The sequence below is a fragment of the Gymnogyps californianus genome, chromosome 10 (genome assembly GCF_018139145.2).
Source record: "Gymnogyps californianus isolate 813 chromosome 10, ASM1813914v2, whole genome shotgun sequence".
NCBI lineage: Eukaryota > Metazoa > Chordata > Aves > Accipitriformes > Cathartidae > Gymnogyps > Gymnogyps californianus.
Window position 1 is genome coordinate 20,799,775 of NC_059480.1, and position 16,839 is coordinate 20,816,613.

Sequence of the window (16,839 nt, forward strand, 5' to 3'; positions counted from 1 at the left end):
GGAGAGTAAAAGAGACACAAAAAAGGTTGAAATCTGCATAAAATGCCTCATAATGAGATAATTTAAGATCTCTATCTCTTTATATCATTTAGAAGACAATTAAAACCTGATTAAAGTCATCAGTACCTTTCCACAGAGAAAATAAGGGGTACTAAAAAGTGCTTTAAACTACTGGAAAAAGAATAAGAAGTGATAGTTGGAAACTGAAATTAAAATTAATAAGAGAAACAAGGAGGGCAATTAAACAAATTTGCAAACAAAGTGATAAGATTAAGGTCTCTTGATGACTTTAAATTAAATCCAAGCACCTTCCTCAAAGACATATATTCCAGACAACCTCAATTTATTCTCCGTGGAACGTCAGTTTCATCCTGCGGATGTTGAATGACAAATACCGTCATGTGATATATAGACAAACGGACGATTTGAACCAGTTATCTCTTCTGCCCTAAATTCTGTTAATCGGTAAAATAACTGCTTTGTGTATAGGATTGGGTTTTGGTATGTTTTCAATGACACCCTGAAATCTCTTCCTGACCTCACCAAAGAAAAAAAATATTTTCCAAACAACACAGACCAGAGGTAATAGATGTGAAAGCAGAAACAATAGATCTTCAGTGTAGACCTTCCCTCACGCTCTGTGCTTCCTGTCACTTGCAGCAAAGTCCGGAAGCCAACACAGAAGAATGCACACAGTGCCCCCCCCGCCACGTGCTTCTCACAGAAATTGTGGGGTATCATTCTTTTCTAACTGTATGTGTATTGTCAACCCAATATACATGTCACTCATCAATCTCTACCTGAGAGACCAAACAAAACAGAAACTTTAGGGCTAGATAGACAAACGAATGTCATCTTTCTAAGTAAAACAACATGCATGTACACACACAGACATACGTGTTTGACCATGCATTGCACATTACTTCTGTGAAAACCCAGGAATGTATTGGATGTTTCATCCCAGCAGTGCACATTCCAACACTTGCAGATACAGCCCAGTGAGTCTGAAGTGAGCAAAATTAGTCTTTTAGCGATGTGGCTCATTGAAATTGAATATTACAAGTACAGTCATCAGAAATATAATCACGTAAATTAATGCAATTGGGACCATGGTCAAGCAAATGGCTAATGAGTTTAACCTCTGACAAAGACAAGGGAAGGGATTAGCAGTCAGTCCTCTGTTTAGCAAGATTAGGCCACTTTGTGCTTTTCTATGCCATCATTGAATACTGTTCGGTTTTGTACTGTGCCTTTTGTGCAAAAAAAAATAAATAAAATGTTTTTAGTAAAAGAACAGGGAGAAACTTGTTATGTACTTCCAATGGGATCGACTGATGGTAAGGCACAGAAGAGAGAGCTGCTGATTGTAAAAAGGATTTGTCCTTCCAGTGAAATCCATAGCAAACCTGGCTCCCCAGTGTGATCCCAAAGCAGAACCTGAAATAAAAACACAAAAGGTACAGGGAAAACGAGATGTTTTCTTCCTGGAGCATAGTGAGTGGAATGCATTGCCACAGTCATAATACAGGAGAAGGAACAATTAAGGTAAAACTCTTACACAAAATAGTAAGCTCTTCCCTTTGTAGCCCCGCTCTTGCATTGTCTTTTCTTGGACGTCTCTATCTTTCACGCACCTTGAGTGAAAAGAAAAGTCTGGAAGAGATAAATTACTCTGCTTCCCATTGAGGAATGATCTCTGCTACAGTATAAGAGAATTCAGAGGAATTCATGCTGGGACACAACCAGTTTTGCCCAAGGAAAAGGCCATTTGGGGCTCTAGGCAATTAAGGAAATAACTCCTATATTTCCTAAGAAATGTGGTAGAGAGTGTATCATCCCTTTCTGATTTATTCTTTTATTTTTTTAGGCACGATCAACTAAGGAGCAGCGTTGGGGAGGGCCTCTTCTCTCCAGAAATCACTCCTTGGAGGAGGAATTTGAAAGAGCAAAGGCAGCTGTTGAGGTATTACTTCATTTACTGTCTCATTTTCAGCTAATGTTCTACGGATTTCTTATTCATCTTGCAGCACAAGCATAGGAGAAGGTTGGAACTGGATTATTTAAAGCAGATAAAAGATACGTTTCCTGAAGTTACTCATTTAAAATAGCAGTTTCTCTCTTAAAAAAAAAAAACACAAAACAACAAAACCTTAGCTATGAATGAAGATTAGACAGAACCAACTTTTCAAGGTTGATTTTTATTGCTACAGCAAGTGGGTCAAGAAAAATTCCCCATAAATATAAGTACTTCCAAACTTAAAGAGTGAAACAGATTCTTCCCCAGCAACTGAATGTGTGCAATCAGTTATTTAAGCTCAGACGCAAACCAGTTCTCCACAGTGAAACTGGAGTTCAGAATCACTGATAAAACAGAATGATTACCTGCTGTAATGGACAACTGCACGTATAGCAGTAACCATGCACCAATGCATTTTTGTAATTAGTGGCAGAATGATAAACACAGGAGTACTCTCGTTTCCTGACAAATCTATTCAGTTTGAAAAGGTGCAGGTATTTGGATAGTTCTTCTATTGCACTTCTGTTTTTTTCACTAACTACTACTTTTCCAACATTAAAAATGCCCCTTGAGTGTTGTCCTATACCACTAGTCCCAATTGAAATCCTGATCCTGTCTAGAGACAAGGTGGCATACAGTTTTTTTAACAGAATCCAATAAAAAATTAGATATCAGCATTGATCTTGAGCATCTTATCTTCTCAGGGGTTCAGTCGGTAACCCTTCAAAATCCCATTGCCACAAAGAGCCAAGACAGCTGCATCCCACTGAGGACAAAAGTTCAGGCTGAATTATGTAACAGCCACTGAAAGGAGTTTTTAGGGTGGAAAGGATGAGGCTGTGAAACCGATTCCTCAAAACTGATTATTTTTAGCATGAACTGCAGTCTCATTAGTCTCCAAACATCTAGAACACTTTAGGGATATTTGGGTTTAGATTTAAATTTTAGCGTCTGTATTTTAATACTCCTCTAACTCAAGTTTTTTATACCATTGTAATTCCAGTGTTGGCAGTTGAACTATTCTAGATGAATATTGGTTGATTACAAACAAAACTAGGCATAAATCATATGCTGGCTTCTAGCTAGAAACAGAATTTCTTATTTAAGAAATTAATTTGATTTGTAGGCTTTTTTCATGATATGCTAAGGTAAGACTGCATGGTTTCTACCATGGTTTCTTAGGATCTTATTGCACACAAAAAAATTCTTGTCTCAACGTACAAGGCTAAAATGGACACAATCAGTAAGTTAGCTGTTTTATAAACTATACACTGAATGCATTTTTCTTGTATTTTCTGAGTGCATTATTTTTTCGTGATCAAATAGATTCTTTATAAACAACTGCTGGTGATGCACAACAGATTTTTTGATGTCACACATCATACACATTTGCTCCCGGCAGGAAAGGAGAGACTTGCTTTCAAATTGCCACTGCTTAAAATGCTCTAGAAGTTCCTAATTGCACTGCAGACTGATCCTTAAGGTGGGACATGTTGTGCTGTAATCTGTGATTGTGACACAGGGAATCTGATGATGATCATCTCTGCGTTACGGTTAGTGGTTAAGCAAATGATGCCAGTACTCTTGCAATTGCCAGAAACCATGTGTGATGGGGAGTTCCCAGACATTCAGCAGAAAGAAAAATGAGGTGAGGCCAACAACAGATTACAAGACATTATTGAATTACTTTACAGAGTAAAGTAAGGAAAAGAATATATTGTAAAAAAAACCCCTGCACATTAAAAGGTCATTCTGAGGCAACAAAGACAGGTTGTTAAAATGCTTTAAGGTAGTCTCAAAAACAGCTATTAAAAAGAATCTAACTAAATGTTTCCCTAACTGTGTAGCTGGCAGTCTTAAGTTATTCTTTCTGCTTAAAATAGAAACTTGGACCAGGTAGTTAAAATGTAAAGGAAAGGATTCTTCAAGACCTTATAGAGCAGTTATTTCCATTTGCATATGAAAAAGAGTTGAATTTTCATCCTAGCTAAAATGAAGTGGTAAGAAAGCTAGTGATTGAAATAAATTGCAGCCCATCTCAGAAAGATTAGTGCTTTCTTAAGCGGAGAATAGATACAGTTCAAAAATTCATTTTTTAGGCTTTGGATGTTTCTGTAATATTCTTCAACTGGGAAAGCTCCAAGTGGTAAGATTAGCCAGAAAACTGATCATGAAAAGGAAGCAAATCTCAGGTTCTTTGTGGCCTAGTTCGAAAGGAATTAATTAACAGCTCAGTAAATGAAGACACCAAACTTTATCCTCCACCCAGTATTCACTTCAGAGCTTTGGGAATGGTTTTAAGATGTCAAACTTTGAGATTAATGAAGATCTGTGAGGTAATTCTTTCTTAAGAAGGTTTAAAGATATCTGTGCCATTGGGGAATCTTTTAAGAATAAAGAGGTAAGTAAATTAGCTTTTTTACTAGAGAGGGTCCAGATTCACTTGCAGCGAGTGGGTGCTTGCAGACTTTGCTACCTTTCCTGTCATTCTGGAAATTGATTTTTGCCTCTTCCCTTTGCTATACATGGGAAGGAAGCACAAATAGCCTAAAGTCGTCATGATTTCCAAGTGTCATACCAAATATGTTTTAACGCAATCTTTCTAATAATTAGCTGTGTTTTACAAAAAATTGGTACTTTTGAATTTTTTAAAAATGCCAGCATGGGGATTCAGATCCATCCTGTACCTATGTTCTGTTAAAACGATTGTTTTATCATCCACCATCCTACTGGTAATAAGTTAGAATAAATAAAAACGAAACCAAGAAAGTGCAAAACCTTCCAACTGAGAAATGTCTGAGATGGGAAAAAAGCAATTTTGATATTTTCTTATTCCACATTTCCCTGATGTAGAGATTAAACTGCAGATGCCACGCTGTTTTGTGAGCTTACGCAGAAGAAACTTTGAGCTGTCCTTCTCAGCATCATTTTATTTACACCACCATGTCACATGAGCCATCTGCTGTATAATATACTGTTATGAAGCATCAGAACATATTACAGCTAAATTATGTGACAATAGTAGAAAGAAGATGGGATTAATTTATTCTAGCCTCGGAAAACATACTCCAGAATCATCAGCTTTGTGGTTCCCGTGAATGCTGATTAGAACCCTTTCTGTACCTATGATATTCCTGTCTCACTGTTTCAACATCCCTTTTGGATGTGCCTGAGACTGCCTAAACCACATTTTAAATTGGTATCTAGGAGCTTGAGTCATTCAAGTGCATTTTGTTTGGTACTCTCTCAAATCACAATGGGAATCTTTGCCTTGATAGACATTTTTTTATCTCTAATCTTTACTAAAAAGGCATATTTCTAATTTTGTTTTGAAAAGATATCAGCTAAGGAAATCTTATGCAGTTAGCACATAAGTTTAACTGACTGTCTCTTTCACATTGAAGAGTATGTTGATGCAGTAATTCAAAGAAAGAACAACCACAGAACTTTTCTTTATTATGCATTGGTCAAAAAGGAACATTGCCAATTAATTTTTGGCAGTAAAGGACAAGCAAAATTCTATTCTAACAGTTATGAGAATAGGTAAGTTTAGAAATTAGCCAGCAATATTCAGAAAGTACACCCCCCACCTCCCTTCACTGTATCATAGGAAGTAAAAAGCCTGGAAATATTTTGCCTCCCATTCGTTTAACTGCTTCAGCATATTTTTAAATACTAAGAGTAAAAATAGCCTATTTGACAAAATGCAGAATATTCTGCTTGGAAGTAGTCAGATGGTACGAACATTTTTCCTGGTTGTCATCCCACTTAACTGCTGCAGATGATCTGAGAACGTGTTAAATGTGTTCAACTGGTCTGAAAACTTTTGGTACGTCCAAAGTAATTCACTAGCATTAAGGTAGCAAGAACATTGAAATGAGGTAATTGGCACCAGTCACATAGCACATAGAGTTAAAATTAGATCTAGGAGTCTTGATCCAAAGCCAGATTTTCAAAAACACTCTATTAATTTAACCCTCCTGCCACTGAAGTCAATGAAAAAATTGCTACTGACAACAGCTGAAATAGACTTAGGCCTTTAACAAAGACTGTGTAATATTTATGGTCCTCTTCCTCAAGGACATTAAAGTGCTCTGCTATTGACATTGTTATTTGTCTCAGCAATATCATAGCGTTTTATCAGGTGCCATAACTGTGCATGATCCAGTTGCTCAGTGCAGCTTTGCCATACCAGTTTCAGAACCCCCCCATGCTGACTGTACTTAGAAAGCTGTAGCTGGGACTCAAGCCCATTTGGCCCAAACAAGCAAATCTGTGCTTATAGTTGCAAAGTAACACCTGGGTCCTGGCCTGTGTCCGAGTAGCATATGATGAGTTGAGAGATGTTATAGCAAAGCAGGTCTTCTCCCCATTACATTTTTCCTCCACCTTTGACTCACTATAGATAGACATTAAGGATGGCTACTTGGATGCATAGTAATTCATTAGCTTTTTAAGTGGAGTATGCACACAGTGAACTTCTGTGTGAATTATAAATATGTAATTAAGCAGCAGAATTTGAACTTAAGACCTAAAACTGCTTATATGCTGGCTTACGATCTGCAGAAATGTGATTTGTTTCCAAACCATTGATTCATAAGGGATTTTTGTGGGAAAAATACAAGCAAACATTCTAATATAAATATCATATATGTGTGTATCTATATATAATTAGTTCTATAAGTTAATCTGTTTAAAAAGGCATTACTAATTACTTTTCAGTAGTTTTATTAATATTAAACTATAGGAAAGGGAAATTTCCACTCCTTTACATCATCCTGAATCTCAGAATTACTGCTAGTAAAAACATGGTCAAGTAATTTTTTCTTCAATGCAGTCCAGATTTGCACTGAATGCAAAATAGTTGATAGAGACATCTGTTGAACAGGATAGTTTAAGGGATTCAGGTGCCTCTGGTCATGGCTGATAAAAGAGGGAGCGATCTGATTCATTATCCTAGCCTTTTCAAACCCTAAATGCACATTTCAGCACAATCTCACAACTATTTAAAAGACTGTATTTCCTTCAAATTTGGAATGAAAGCAAATTTTGAAACCTCAGAAGTTGTTGTGTAACAGAGTTGTCAAGTTCTGTTCACTTCTATTACGAAGAGTGGAATCTCCTTTCCAGGAGTGAATGATTCACATTCATTTCCTAGTCCACAGAGGAACATAGCAGATACCTTCACAGATCCAATAATTGCATAATTCAGACAATTCTGAGTCTCACGGAAGAAAGCGCTGGATATCGGGAGGCACGTGCCACAGTAAAAGCCAAAGGGAAATGCCTGTTATGTTTCTAGAGAGGGAATGCACCTTGCCATTTGTAAAGAGCTTTATGATTTACAGCAACCACACCTAATGTTAGCCAGTGCAAGTCCTCCTAATCCTTCACACCTAGTCTCAAATGTTCTCATTGCTGACTCATTCTAGATATGGTATAGTCTGTGCTTTCCTTTGTCCAAGTACCTAAGGAGGGTTGTAGCAAGTCATGCAATCACAGACTAAGCTCTGTTTTTGCAAATCATGCCTGGCTGTGGAGCAGTAGCAAAGCAGTCAGTCTTGTAATGAAGATTCAGACAAAACTGTCTGGACCAGTTGTTAATACCTTCAGTTAATTTTGATTAGCATCTCACTCTCAAATCGTTCTGTCTAAACCTCAATAGAATTATTTGTGCTGTTGTCTTTGACATAAAGAAGCTGAGAAACTGTGCCCTCAGTAGTGTCAGTTCACTGAAGTTCTGGCCATGACCTTGTAGGAACTGGAGAACTTTGCAAAGGCTCATAGTGCTGAGCATATATTCTGCTATGGAACTGCTTTTCAGGACTTATGACTAATGTGTGGAGGCTGAAAAAATAGCACCTTAACTTGGATTCTCCTCTTTTTTTTTTTTTTTAATGCTATTTCTGTTTCTTGGTATCATTTTCTAGTAGCCACAGTGGTTCCCTCATTCTGGTCGTTACACATCCTAAATCTCACTCTTGTTTCATCATTTCTGTTTCTCTTGTATATCCTGTCTTTGAGCTGAATGTTATTCTTACTGTACAATTTTATAATCTCATATAGGTTCCTCTCACCAGCACAGGATATGATGCAATATTAAGATTTGTCCGCTATGTCAAAAAGCCCCATTTGTATCAATTCTCTTGTGCAAACACTCTCTGTCTAAGCTTTGCTATTACTCTTTTACATAGTTGAAAATGATGCTGAATATACCAAAGTGGGATGCTTGGTCTCTTTTTAAATGTTTTGTCTATTGTTATTCCTTAGCATGTATGCTTAGTTGATTTTTTTCTTTTTTTCTTTCTTTTCTTTTTTTGGCCAGGGACTAGCAGCATTCATTTCCTTCAAATTTTATGTAACAATTTGCTGTTAGCATCAATAAGATGCAGTGTAAGCTGCTGCAAATCCTGCTTCAAGTAGGACATACGCTGCCTCTGAGATAAAGAGTTTTCTGTTGATGAAATGCATTCCAATATAAGAGATGAAATTTAATTATATGGAATTCCAAATATGAGCTGTAGTATTTCAGTCAGTATGATTATTAATAGAATTAATACTGCTCAGCAAAGTTGCCAGACTCAGACCACTGGTAGAAAGAAATTAAAAGCTTACCATTTTATTTTAAAGTTTTGTTGTTCATTTTCTTCCCTTTTTTCCTCTTTTCTTTCTAGTCAGACACAGAGTTTTGGGATAAAATGCAAGCAGAATGGGAAGAAATGGCTCGCAGAAACTGGATTTCAGAGAACCAGGAAGCACCAGGGCAAGTCACCATCTCAACCATTGAGAAGGTAACACAAAGTTTTTTAATACAGTACATCCTTCCTGTGAAAATTTGAGGTGAGCCTCAGCTATTCAAGGGAACCCAAGAAAACTCTTTGGACATGAAAGCTAATTTTACCCAAAAGAGCTCATCCTCTTTAAGTGTCTGTGAGCGGGGCAGATTTAAAAGACCTTACCATAGTGAGAATACATTTAGACTTGCACACTGCCTGAATTCAGCTGAAAGGATCAGGAAGCAAACTGCTGGATTATGGGCACTTTTGAAGATGGGCACTTAAGGAAGAGCACCAAATAAAAAAATCTGGGCTGGCACATTCAAACACTGTTGAGGATAGAAATGACAGAGATTGTGTCTCTTCTTCATTCCCTCCATTGTATGTTTTAATATGATTAATATTATGTAACTGATATTAGCATACACCCTTTACACTGCAGTGGCAAGAAGAGAAAAAGGCAAAATTTAAAGAAATACTAAAATAAACTCAGGTGCTTGCAACACTGTTCTGTATCTTGAAGGTTAATTGAAGATTTCAGGGTATTAACTGAACAGACATCAGGTTACAAGCACTGCAGGGACTCAGCTGCTTGGTGTGTGCTCTTTACCATCAAATTGGATATACTGGGCTCACGCTAGGTTCAGTTCCGCTGTTATTGCAGGCAGCATGAGTTGTTGCCATTATCTTTGATGGGAGCAGGAGAGCCCAACATGAGTACCAGTAGGTATAACTTCTGAGCTAAAGTGAAAATAAAGAGAGCAGAAACATAAATGTCCAGTGATCCTGACTTTTTACACTTTTTGTCATTGAAATTTCATGGGGGAGCTCATACCATTTTCATAGAACAAAGGATGTTTACATCCAGCTGGAAAACACTGAGTCATTTAATTTTATAGAGTTGCCATTCCTTGCTAGAGTGCTTCATCATGAGTCCATTATCTCTCTTCTCCAGGGTTATTATTTCCATACTGAGAATCCCTTCAAAGACTGGCCTGGTGCTTTTGAGGAAGGACTGAAAAAAATGAAAGAAGGTGACCTGCCAGTTACAATCTTATACCTGGAGGCTGCTATTCTACAAGAACCCAATGATGCAGAGGTATTCACTCATGTGCCTTTTACTGATACAGGAAAAGGGGACTCCCTTTAGCATACAATGATGGAATGATTTTGGGGTCCAAACCTTTGCTAGTCCTGACTGACTGAAATAGATTGAACGCTAACAGTGGTTTTGGAATAGTGTATGCCTTGAAATAGATAAAGGTGAGCTCTTCATAAGATGAGAATCTATTTTTGAAATTATAGCATTTCCAAGTTGTCATTTAAAAGCATTCAAAAGAGACAATATTTCAAACCTTTCCTTCTTTTCCTGATGTTTTCCAGCTATCTTTTAAACACTGCTATTGAAAAGATGAACATTTTTGATTTAACAAGAATGTTGACAAATTTTAAAAAGTTATATCAATTTCTGCAATATTGATGTTTTCAATGAGTATATATTTAAAGTCTGTTTTCTGTGAAACAGGAAAAATATTTACAGCGTAAGTATCTAGGTCTCTGTGAATCTATTGCTACATTAAATAAAGCAGCAGTATTTCGAAAAGCAGAGAGAATCCCCAGACCATCCAGAATCCCTTAAACCTATAAAACTTAATAATTGTTCTTCACTGTTTTCCATCAAATTCTAGCAACATTTAAAATGTACAGTAACGCAAATTTAAGAAATCAGCATGTGATCATACACTGACGGAACACCTTTGCATTCATTGATTATAAATATTATCAGGCTCAAAGATATTCAAAACTGCATTGATTTGTACTGTTGGTATGCACACCATAGAAAAATCTGTAGTTAGCGCTGGACAGATGTGCTATTTTTACTCACCCTGGTGCTTAACAGTGATATTAGTTGTAACTCTGCTTGCAGCTGGGTATATATAACAAAATAACACAATGATGATTATTTTTGCAGGCCTGGCAGTTCCTGGGTATAACACAGGCAGAGAATGAAAATGAGCAGGCAGCCATTGTCGCCCTCCAAAGGTAGGTGAAGATAATTGCTTAATAAGGGGTCTGATGAGTATTAGGTAATGGAGGCCTAGGTATATTTAACGTCATACTTATCTTGTAACATGAAGCATTTAGTTAACTAAGTAAAGCATTGATACAGATATAGAAATCTTCCCAGCGACTTCAGAGGGATGACTAGTGATTAATATTTCTGTTTTATTGAATAAGTGCAATATTTAATCTAGTAATTTAAGTAGTTGCACAAAAGAAAAGTTACATGGCCTGATAAACATTAGGCATAACGCAATTAAAGTGCCTTTTTGATATTCTAGCCACTTGGCATATTTTCTGTAGTCTGTCCTTTAATGAAGAGGTTTTCTTAATTGGAATGAGCTCCCTCCAGCTGCTGAATACTAAAGTGACAACATTTTTCGGTTGATAGAGATGTGAAGATCACGGTATGCTTGTATGTAAAATGTCAGTTCCAAAATATCAGCATTATTATTATATTTCTGTAGTGGGTTTTCATGTTTCCATTTGAAGCAAGTACCCTCTCCATATTGAATTGCATTAGCAATGTTAACCATCAAGTCATTTCACCTAAGGATACTCTAACTTATTTCTATGTAACTTATTAGCTTACCTGGATAGAAATCCAAGGGGTTGCCTGATTTAGGGCTTGCTCATCGCCACAGTTTTGAAACAAGCAACGGTGATGTTCACAAAATAGACTAGATTCTGTTTTCAGTTAATGGTATATAACCATAGAAAGACTACTTGAGTTGATTGGCTCCAGCTTTATTAAAGAAAAACTGAGAATTCAGGATGACTGAGAAGATTCTTAAGGATGGAAGAAATTTTGTCTTCAAAATACTTTTTTGTATAGCTGCAAACCGTATTAAACTGTTCGCTTGAATTTACATAAAGCTTCTCTTTGTTTACTAGACAGATACTATAAAAATGAGTCTACCTACATTTACTCATAACGAGAAGGATGAAAACAAAACAACGCATATGCATACGTCTATGTACACGTGTGTATGCACAGCAATGTGCATGCATATGTGTGTGTATACATATGCATAATGCACTTATCACAGAAAAATAAGACGAAGTCCCGTCTTTAAAAGTATTATTGGGTAGATCTTACTTGTGTGAGTGATTTTTTTTTTTTTTTTTTTTTTTTTTTTTTACACAGGTTATTTTGGAAGAATTCAAGAATTGCGTTTGGCTAAAAAAATACCTCAATATATTTTTATTTTCTGCCTAGGTGCTTGGAACTACAGCCAAACAACCTAAAAGCTCTCATGGCCCTGGCTGTAAGTTATACTAACACTGGCCACCAGCAAGAAGCCTATCAAGCTCTAAGAAACTGGATAAAGCAAAATCCAAAATACAAGTATATAGCGAAAAGCAAAAAAGGGTCCCCAGCACTTACCAGGAGAATGTCTAAGACATCAGATGAAAGGTAAATACAGTGCAAATCCTGATGGTGGAAATTTTAACGACAACACTAGAAATGATGGTGCATGCTGTGCGCCCTTACTCTGTAGAAGTCCAGCCTGTTCCCTATGATGGAAGACTCAATGTCTCTAGTGGCAGGAGTGGGAAGCCAACACAGGACATTTGGTTTAGCGACTGAAGGCTATATCTTACGCCATCCCTGGAAGTTTAAAAAACAAAAAAAACCAAAACCCAAAACCCACCTAAAAATAGATGCTTCTTCTCAACTCCCATCACTTTCCTCTGACCCTGTCTGCTGCCTCTGTATTCCCACATCCCGCATCCTCATTCTTCAGCTGCTTCCAAATCCATACCAGGCCTGTATCCTGTTCTACATATGTGTGTTCTTCCTACTGTTCATCATATTTCCTACATCCCAACCAAGCCACTCGAATCCAGGAATGATAGCCATTTTGCAGTGGGACATGGCTTCAGTTCACTGAAAATATTGAGAGGTAGCATCTGCTTGTTTAAAAGCCATTCTGGTTCTAACCAAAGAGACAGTGTAGTCATTTTATCTGACTTCAGCCTAACATACTGTAATGGGAGCTGGCAGCCATTTTAAATAACAAAAATAATCATGAGTTGGCAGCCCTTTGTCATGATTTCATGAGGTTGATAAATAAGTATCTCTGAATTGTGAGATGCACGATAAAGCCATTAAAGGCATAAACATGATTTACAGAACTAAAACGCTAGGGGTATCTCACTGCTTGTCATTTTGAAGACAGGCCTTACGTTTTACCCTTATCACTAACAAGCCCTGGGTTGACAAGATAATTTAGTATAAGCAAAAATAAAATATGCAAGTTCTGCTTAATTGCTAAGTGTGTTATTCTACTTTGGCCTCATCCCGCTGACATCTGGTGTTGTCAGTGCAAAGGTTTTATGAAGCCTACAGTGGGTACAGAAGTCTTAAATTTTGGCATCTTTCTTCAGGGCTCTTGGCTAGTCACTTGATCTATTCCTCTTAAGAATGACTGCTATTTTTGCCAGTAAAGAACTCTTTTACATCTGAGAAACTCATCCGATTTTAATAGTTTTAATAAGCCTCATGTTATCTCACTTGGGTTCATAGCTGCACTTTGACTTCATAGAATCATAGAATGGTTTAGGTTGGAAAAGACCTTTAAGATCATTGAGTCCAACCATAAACCTAGCACTGCCAAGTCCACCACTAAACCACGTCCCTAAGTGCCACATCTACACGTCTTTTAAATACCTCCAGGGATGGTGACTCAACCACTTCCCTGGGCAGCCTGTTCCAATGCTTGATAACCTTTTCAGTGAAGAAATTTTTCCTAATATCCAGTCTAAACTTCCCCTGGCACAATGTGAGGCCGTTTCCTCTCGTCCTATCACTTGTTACTTGGGAAAAGAGACCGACACCCACCTCGCTACGACCTCCTTCCAGGTAGTTGTAGAGAGCGATAAGGTCTCCCCTGAGCCTCCTTTTCTCCAGACTAAACAACCCCAGTTCCCTCAGCCGCTCCTCATGGGACTTGTTCTCTTCATTATATAGGTGAACTTCATTATATAGGTGAAGTTTTTATTCCAGACATGAGTTTACAACAGCACCTGGAAGTAAATCTTTGCCATGATGAAGCTGAAGAAGCTTATTTTCAAATTTTAGGAGTATATAATTTCTGATACATCCACTACAAAGATTTTAATTTCTGGCTATGCAATCAATATTGCAATATTTGTAAAGAACTGTAAGATGGAACTTTAAGTTATTTTTCACCCTTGTCTAGCTCATTACTTGAAGAAGTAAAGGATTTGTACCTGGAGGCTGCTCACCAGAATGGTGATATGATAGACCCTGACTTGCAGACGGGACTTGGAGTCCTTTTCCACCTGAACGGAGAATTTAACAGAGCAATAGATGCATTTAGTGCTGCTTTAACTGTTCGGCCAGAGGTACATTTTATGCTTTTACATTTTCAAGAATTTAGCTTTACAGGCCATTTTCTTTCTCTCCTCTTGATCAGGCTTATATTAATGAGATGTCACTTCAGCCATTAAAATTTTAATACCTGAAATAGAAATGTTAATTACAAGACAGTCCCATTTAGAACCAGATTTATACATGTCCAATTTCTAGCTGTGTGCTGATTAATTTTACTAGTTATATAAAGTTGCCTATAATCATGAGTCAGAACCTCACATTCTGTGTCAATTAAGAGAAGATACGATACTGTTATTTTCTGCAGTCCTCCTTACTTTGCAAGCAAAAATGAGCTATTATGTCCCTTTTTGACACCTACAGTAGAAAACTCATTTTCTCACCAGGACTATACATTATGGAACCGTCTTGGAGCAACCTTGGCAAATGGGGATCGAAGCGAAGAAGCTGTCGAGGCCTACACACGTGCTTTAGAAATACAACCTGGCTTCATTAGATCCAGATACAATTTAGGGATAAGCTGCATCAACCTAGGGGCATACAGGTAAGTTACAAAAATGTATAAACAAAAAAGTCACGGATCATAACTAGGAAGAAAAAAATCAGAATATAGCTACATCATCTCAGCTATTGTAAAATTTGGTAATTATTTTTTATGAAGTACTAACAAAGCAATGATACTTTTCTTATTCCACAAATTCTACACGACAGAAGTACTGAATGTCTATCAAAAGAAAATAAATGCCTCATTCAGCAAGCTGCTTAAGCATTTTTTTAGCTCTATGTGCCCGTACTCTTATTATAATCAGTGGGATTGTTCTCACACTTAAACTTAGTCCTGTGCTTGAGAGCTTTTCTAAGACAAAATATAAAAGCCTGTCTTTAGAAGGGAAACTTCAGTTAAACTGCTTCAAGTAGCTAATGCTGTCAAAACCACTTTCGGTACATCCTTCAGGAATCAAGGGTGATATTCCAGGGTCCCAACTGTCAGCTTAAGACAGTTAAGATGAAGGGGAGCTACACAGCAATGAAGACAATATCCCCAGATGTATGAACAGACTGAGCTCTGCATTACTACAAGCCATGTCTGCTTGTTTAAAGAAAATCAAGCAAGAATAACACAAAGAGACTGATGTACTGCATTGTAAAATAATATACTTGAGTCTAGCATAGAAATTTAGAAAGTTTTACTCTAGTTGTTAAGCAAATTATATTGCTTGTTTCTTTTTTTTTTCTCCCCTACAGAGAGGCTGTCAGCAATTTTCTCACTGCTCTCAGTTTGCAAAGAAAGAGCAGGAATCAACAACAGGTTCCTCATCCTGCTCTATCAGGCAATATTTGGGCAGCACTTCGAATTGCTCTGTCTATGATGGACCAGCCAGAACTATTTCAAGCTGCCAATGTGGGTGATCTAGACATTCTGTTAAGAGCTTTTAATCTAGAGCCGTAATAAAAAGTATCCACAAATCGATTAAATTGTATTAGGAAACACAGAACTCTTTTATTACTCATCTCAAAATGACCACATTTTCCAAAAGATCATGGCTGTACATCAGTAGGGGAATTCTCTTGGACATTATTCAAAAACAAAAAGTTTAAAAGCACAAAATATTGTAAATAAATTCAAACTCGAAGGACTGAAAGGAGCTGCGGCTAATCGGACAAAGCCCTGAACTAGGTGAAATAGACATTTCTGAAGAATCTTCATCCCATGCAAGCTGTATCTCTCTATATATACACAGCTATACAAAGAAAAATGTATTAAGAACAAACCTAGATAATCATTATTGCACATTAGAATGGCAAGCAATGCATCCAAGGAACCTGCTTAGTAGCTCATCGCACTATGCTGACATCACTTTGCCCTACAATGTGGATTCCCTATCCTTTGGTTTCTTTGTTGAAAAGTCTTCTCAAGGTCCATTTTTAACATAGCTCTGAAAATAGATGCATGTAAAATGGATGTATTTTGTTTTGAATATATTTATTAGCTGGCAGTCAAGAAAATTTTTGCTTCCAAGGCTACCTTGATTAATTTGGGCCCAATTCTGCAGGCTCAGAGAGTTGTAAACCATGTGCAGTGTTAAGAGGAACACTGTACGTGGAGGTCTATGGGATTAGGCCATGTACATATGGGAAGGCTAAAAGTTGCCAGCAGAAGTGGTAATTTGCACTAGAATTGTTGCTGTTTAAACCAGCTATCCCTGATCTTGGACAGAGTATGTCTGCTTCAAAGGAGCTCATAGCAGGATCTGCACCTATCTATGTACTTATGCACTTTAATCTTCCTTTTTGTAAAATAGCGCTATGCTTTTATTTTAGTTACTAACAACAGAATGTATAGGATAGCCTTGTTGGCATAAAGGACCAAATTTCATTTCCTGAAATGCAGTGAGAGGGTTTTCAATATTCTTATGTTTAAAAAATGCAAATACAGTATAAACTGCAATATCTATTAGAAAGATTATTCTATTATGCATCCATCAGGTACTACACACGTACATGCATGTGCATGCACATACATGTTGTATGTGAATTATGTCATTTCAGAACATAATAAGCCACAGATCTTTATTGCAAATAAAGAAAAATCTTCATAGGACTTAATGCCTGCAGACCACAGTCAA

General features: G+C 37.2%; 1 protein-coding gene across 3 annotated transcripts in view; it reads left to right on the top strand.

The window, feature by feature from the left end:
• The window catches only part of PEX5L (peroxisomal biogenesis factor 5 like), a 39,683-nt gene extending 24,021 nt beyond the window's left edge, over positions 1 to 15,662 (top strand). For all 3 annotated transcript variants that reach the window (XM_050902238.1, XM_050902239.1, XM_050902240.1), the window contains 8 exons: positions 1,868 to 1,963; positions 8,692 to 8,808; positions 9,749 to 9,892; positions 10,766 to 10,836; positions 12,074 to 12,271; positions 14,061 to 14,226; positions 14,599 to 14,756; positions 15,458 to 15,662. In XM_050902238.1, the coding sequence (XP_050758195.1) occupies positions 1,868 to 1,963; positions 8,692 to 8,808; positions 9,749 to 9,892; positions 10,766 to 10,836; positions 12,074 to 12,271; positions 14,061 to 14,226; positions 14,599 to 14,756; positions 15,458 to 15,662 (1,155 nt within the window). The remainder of the gene's footprint in view (positions 1 to 1,867; positions 1,964 to 8,691; positions 8,809 to 9,748; positions 9,893 to 10,765; positions 10,837 to 12,073; positions 12,272 to 14,060; positions 14,227 to 14,598; positions 14,757 to 15,457) is intronic.
• Positions 15,663 to 16,839: the final 1,177 nt, after the last annotated feature.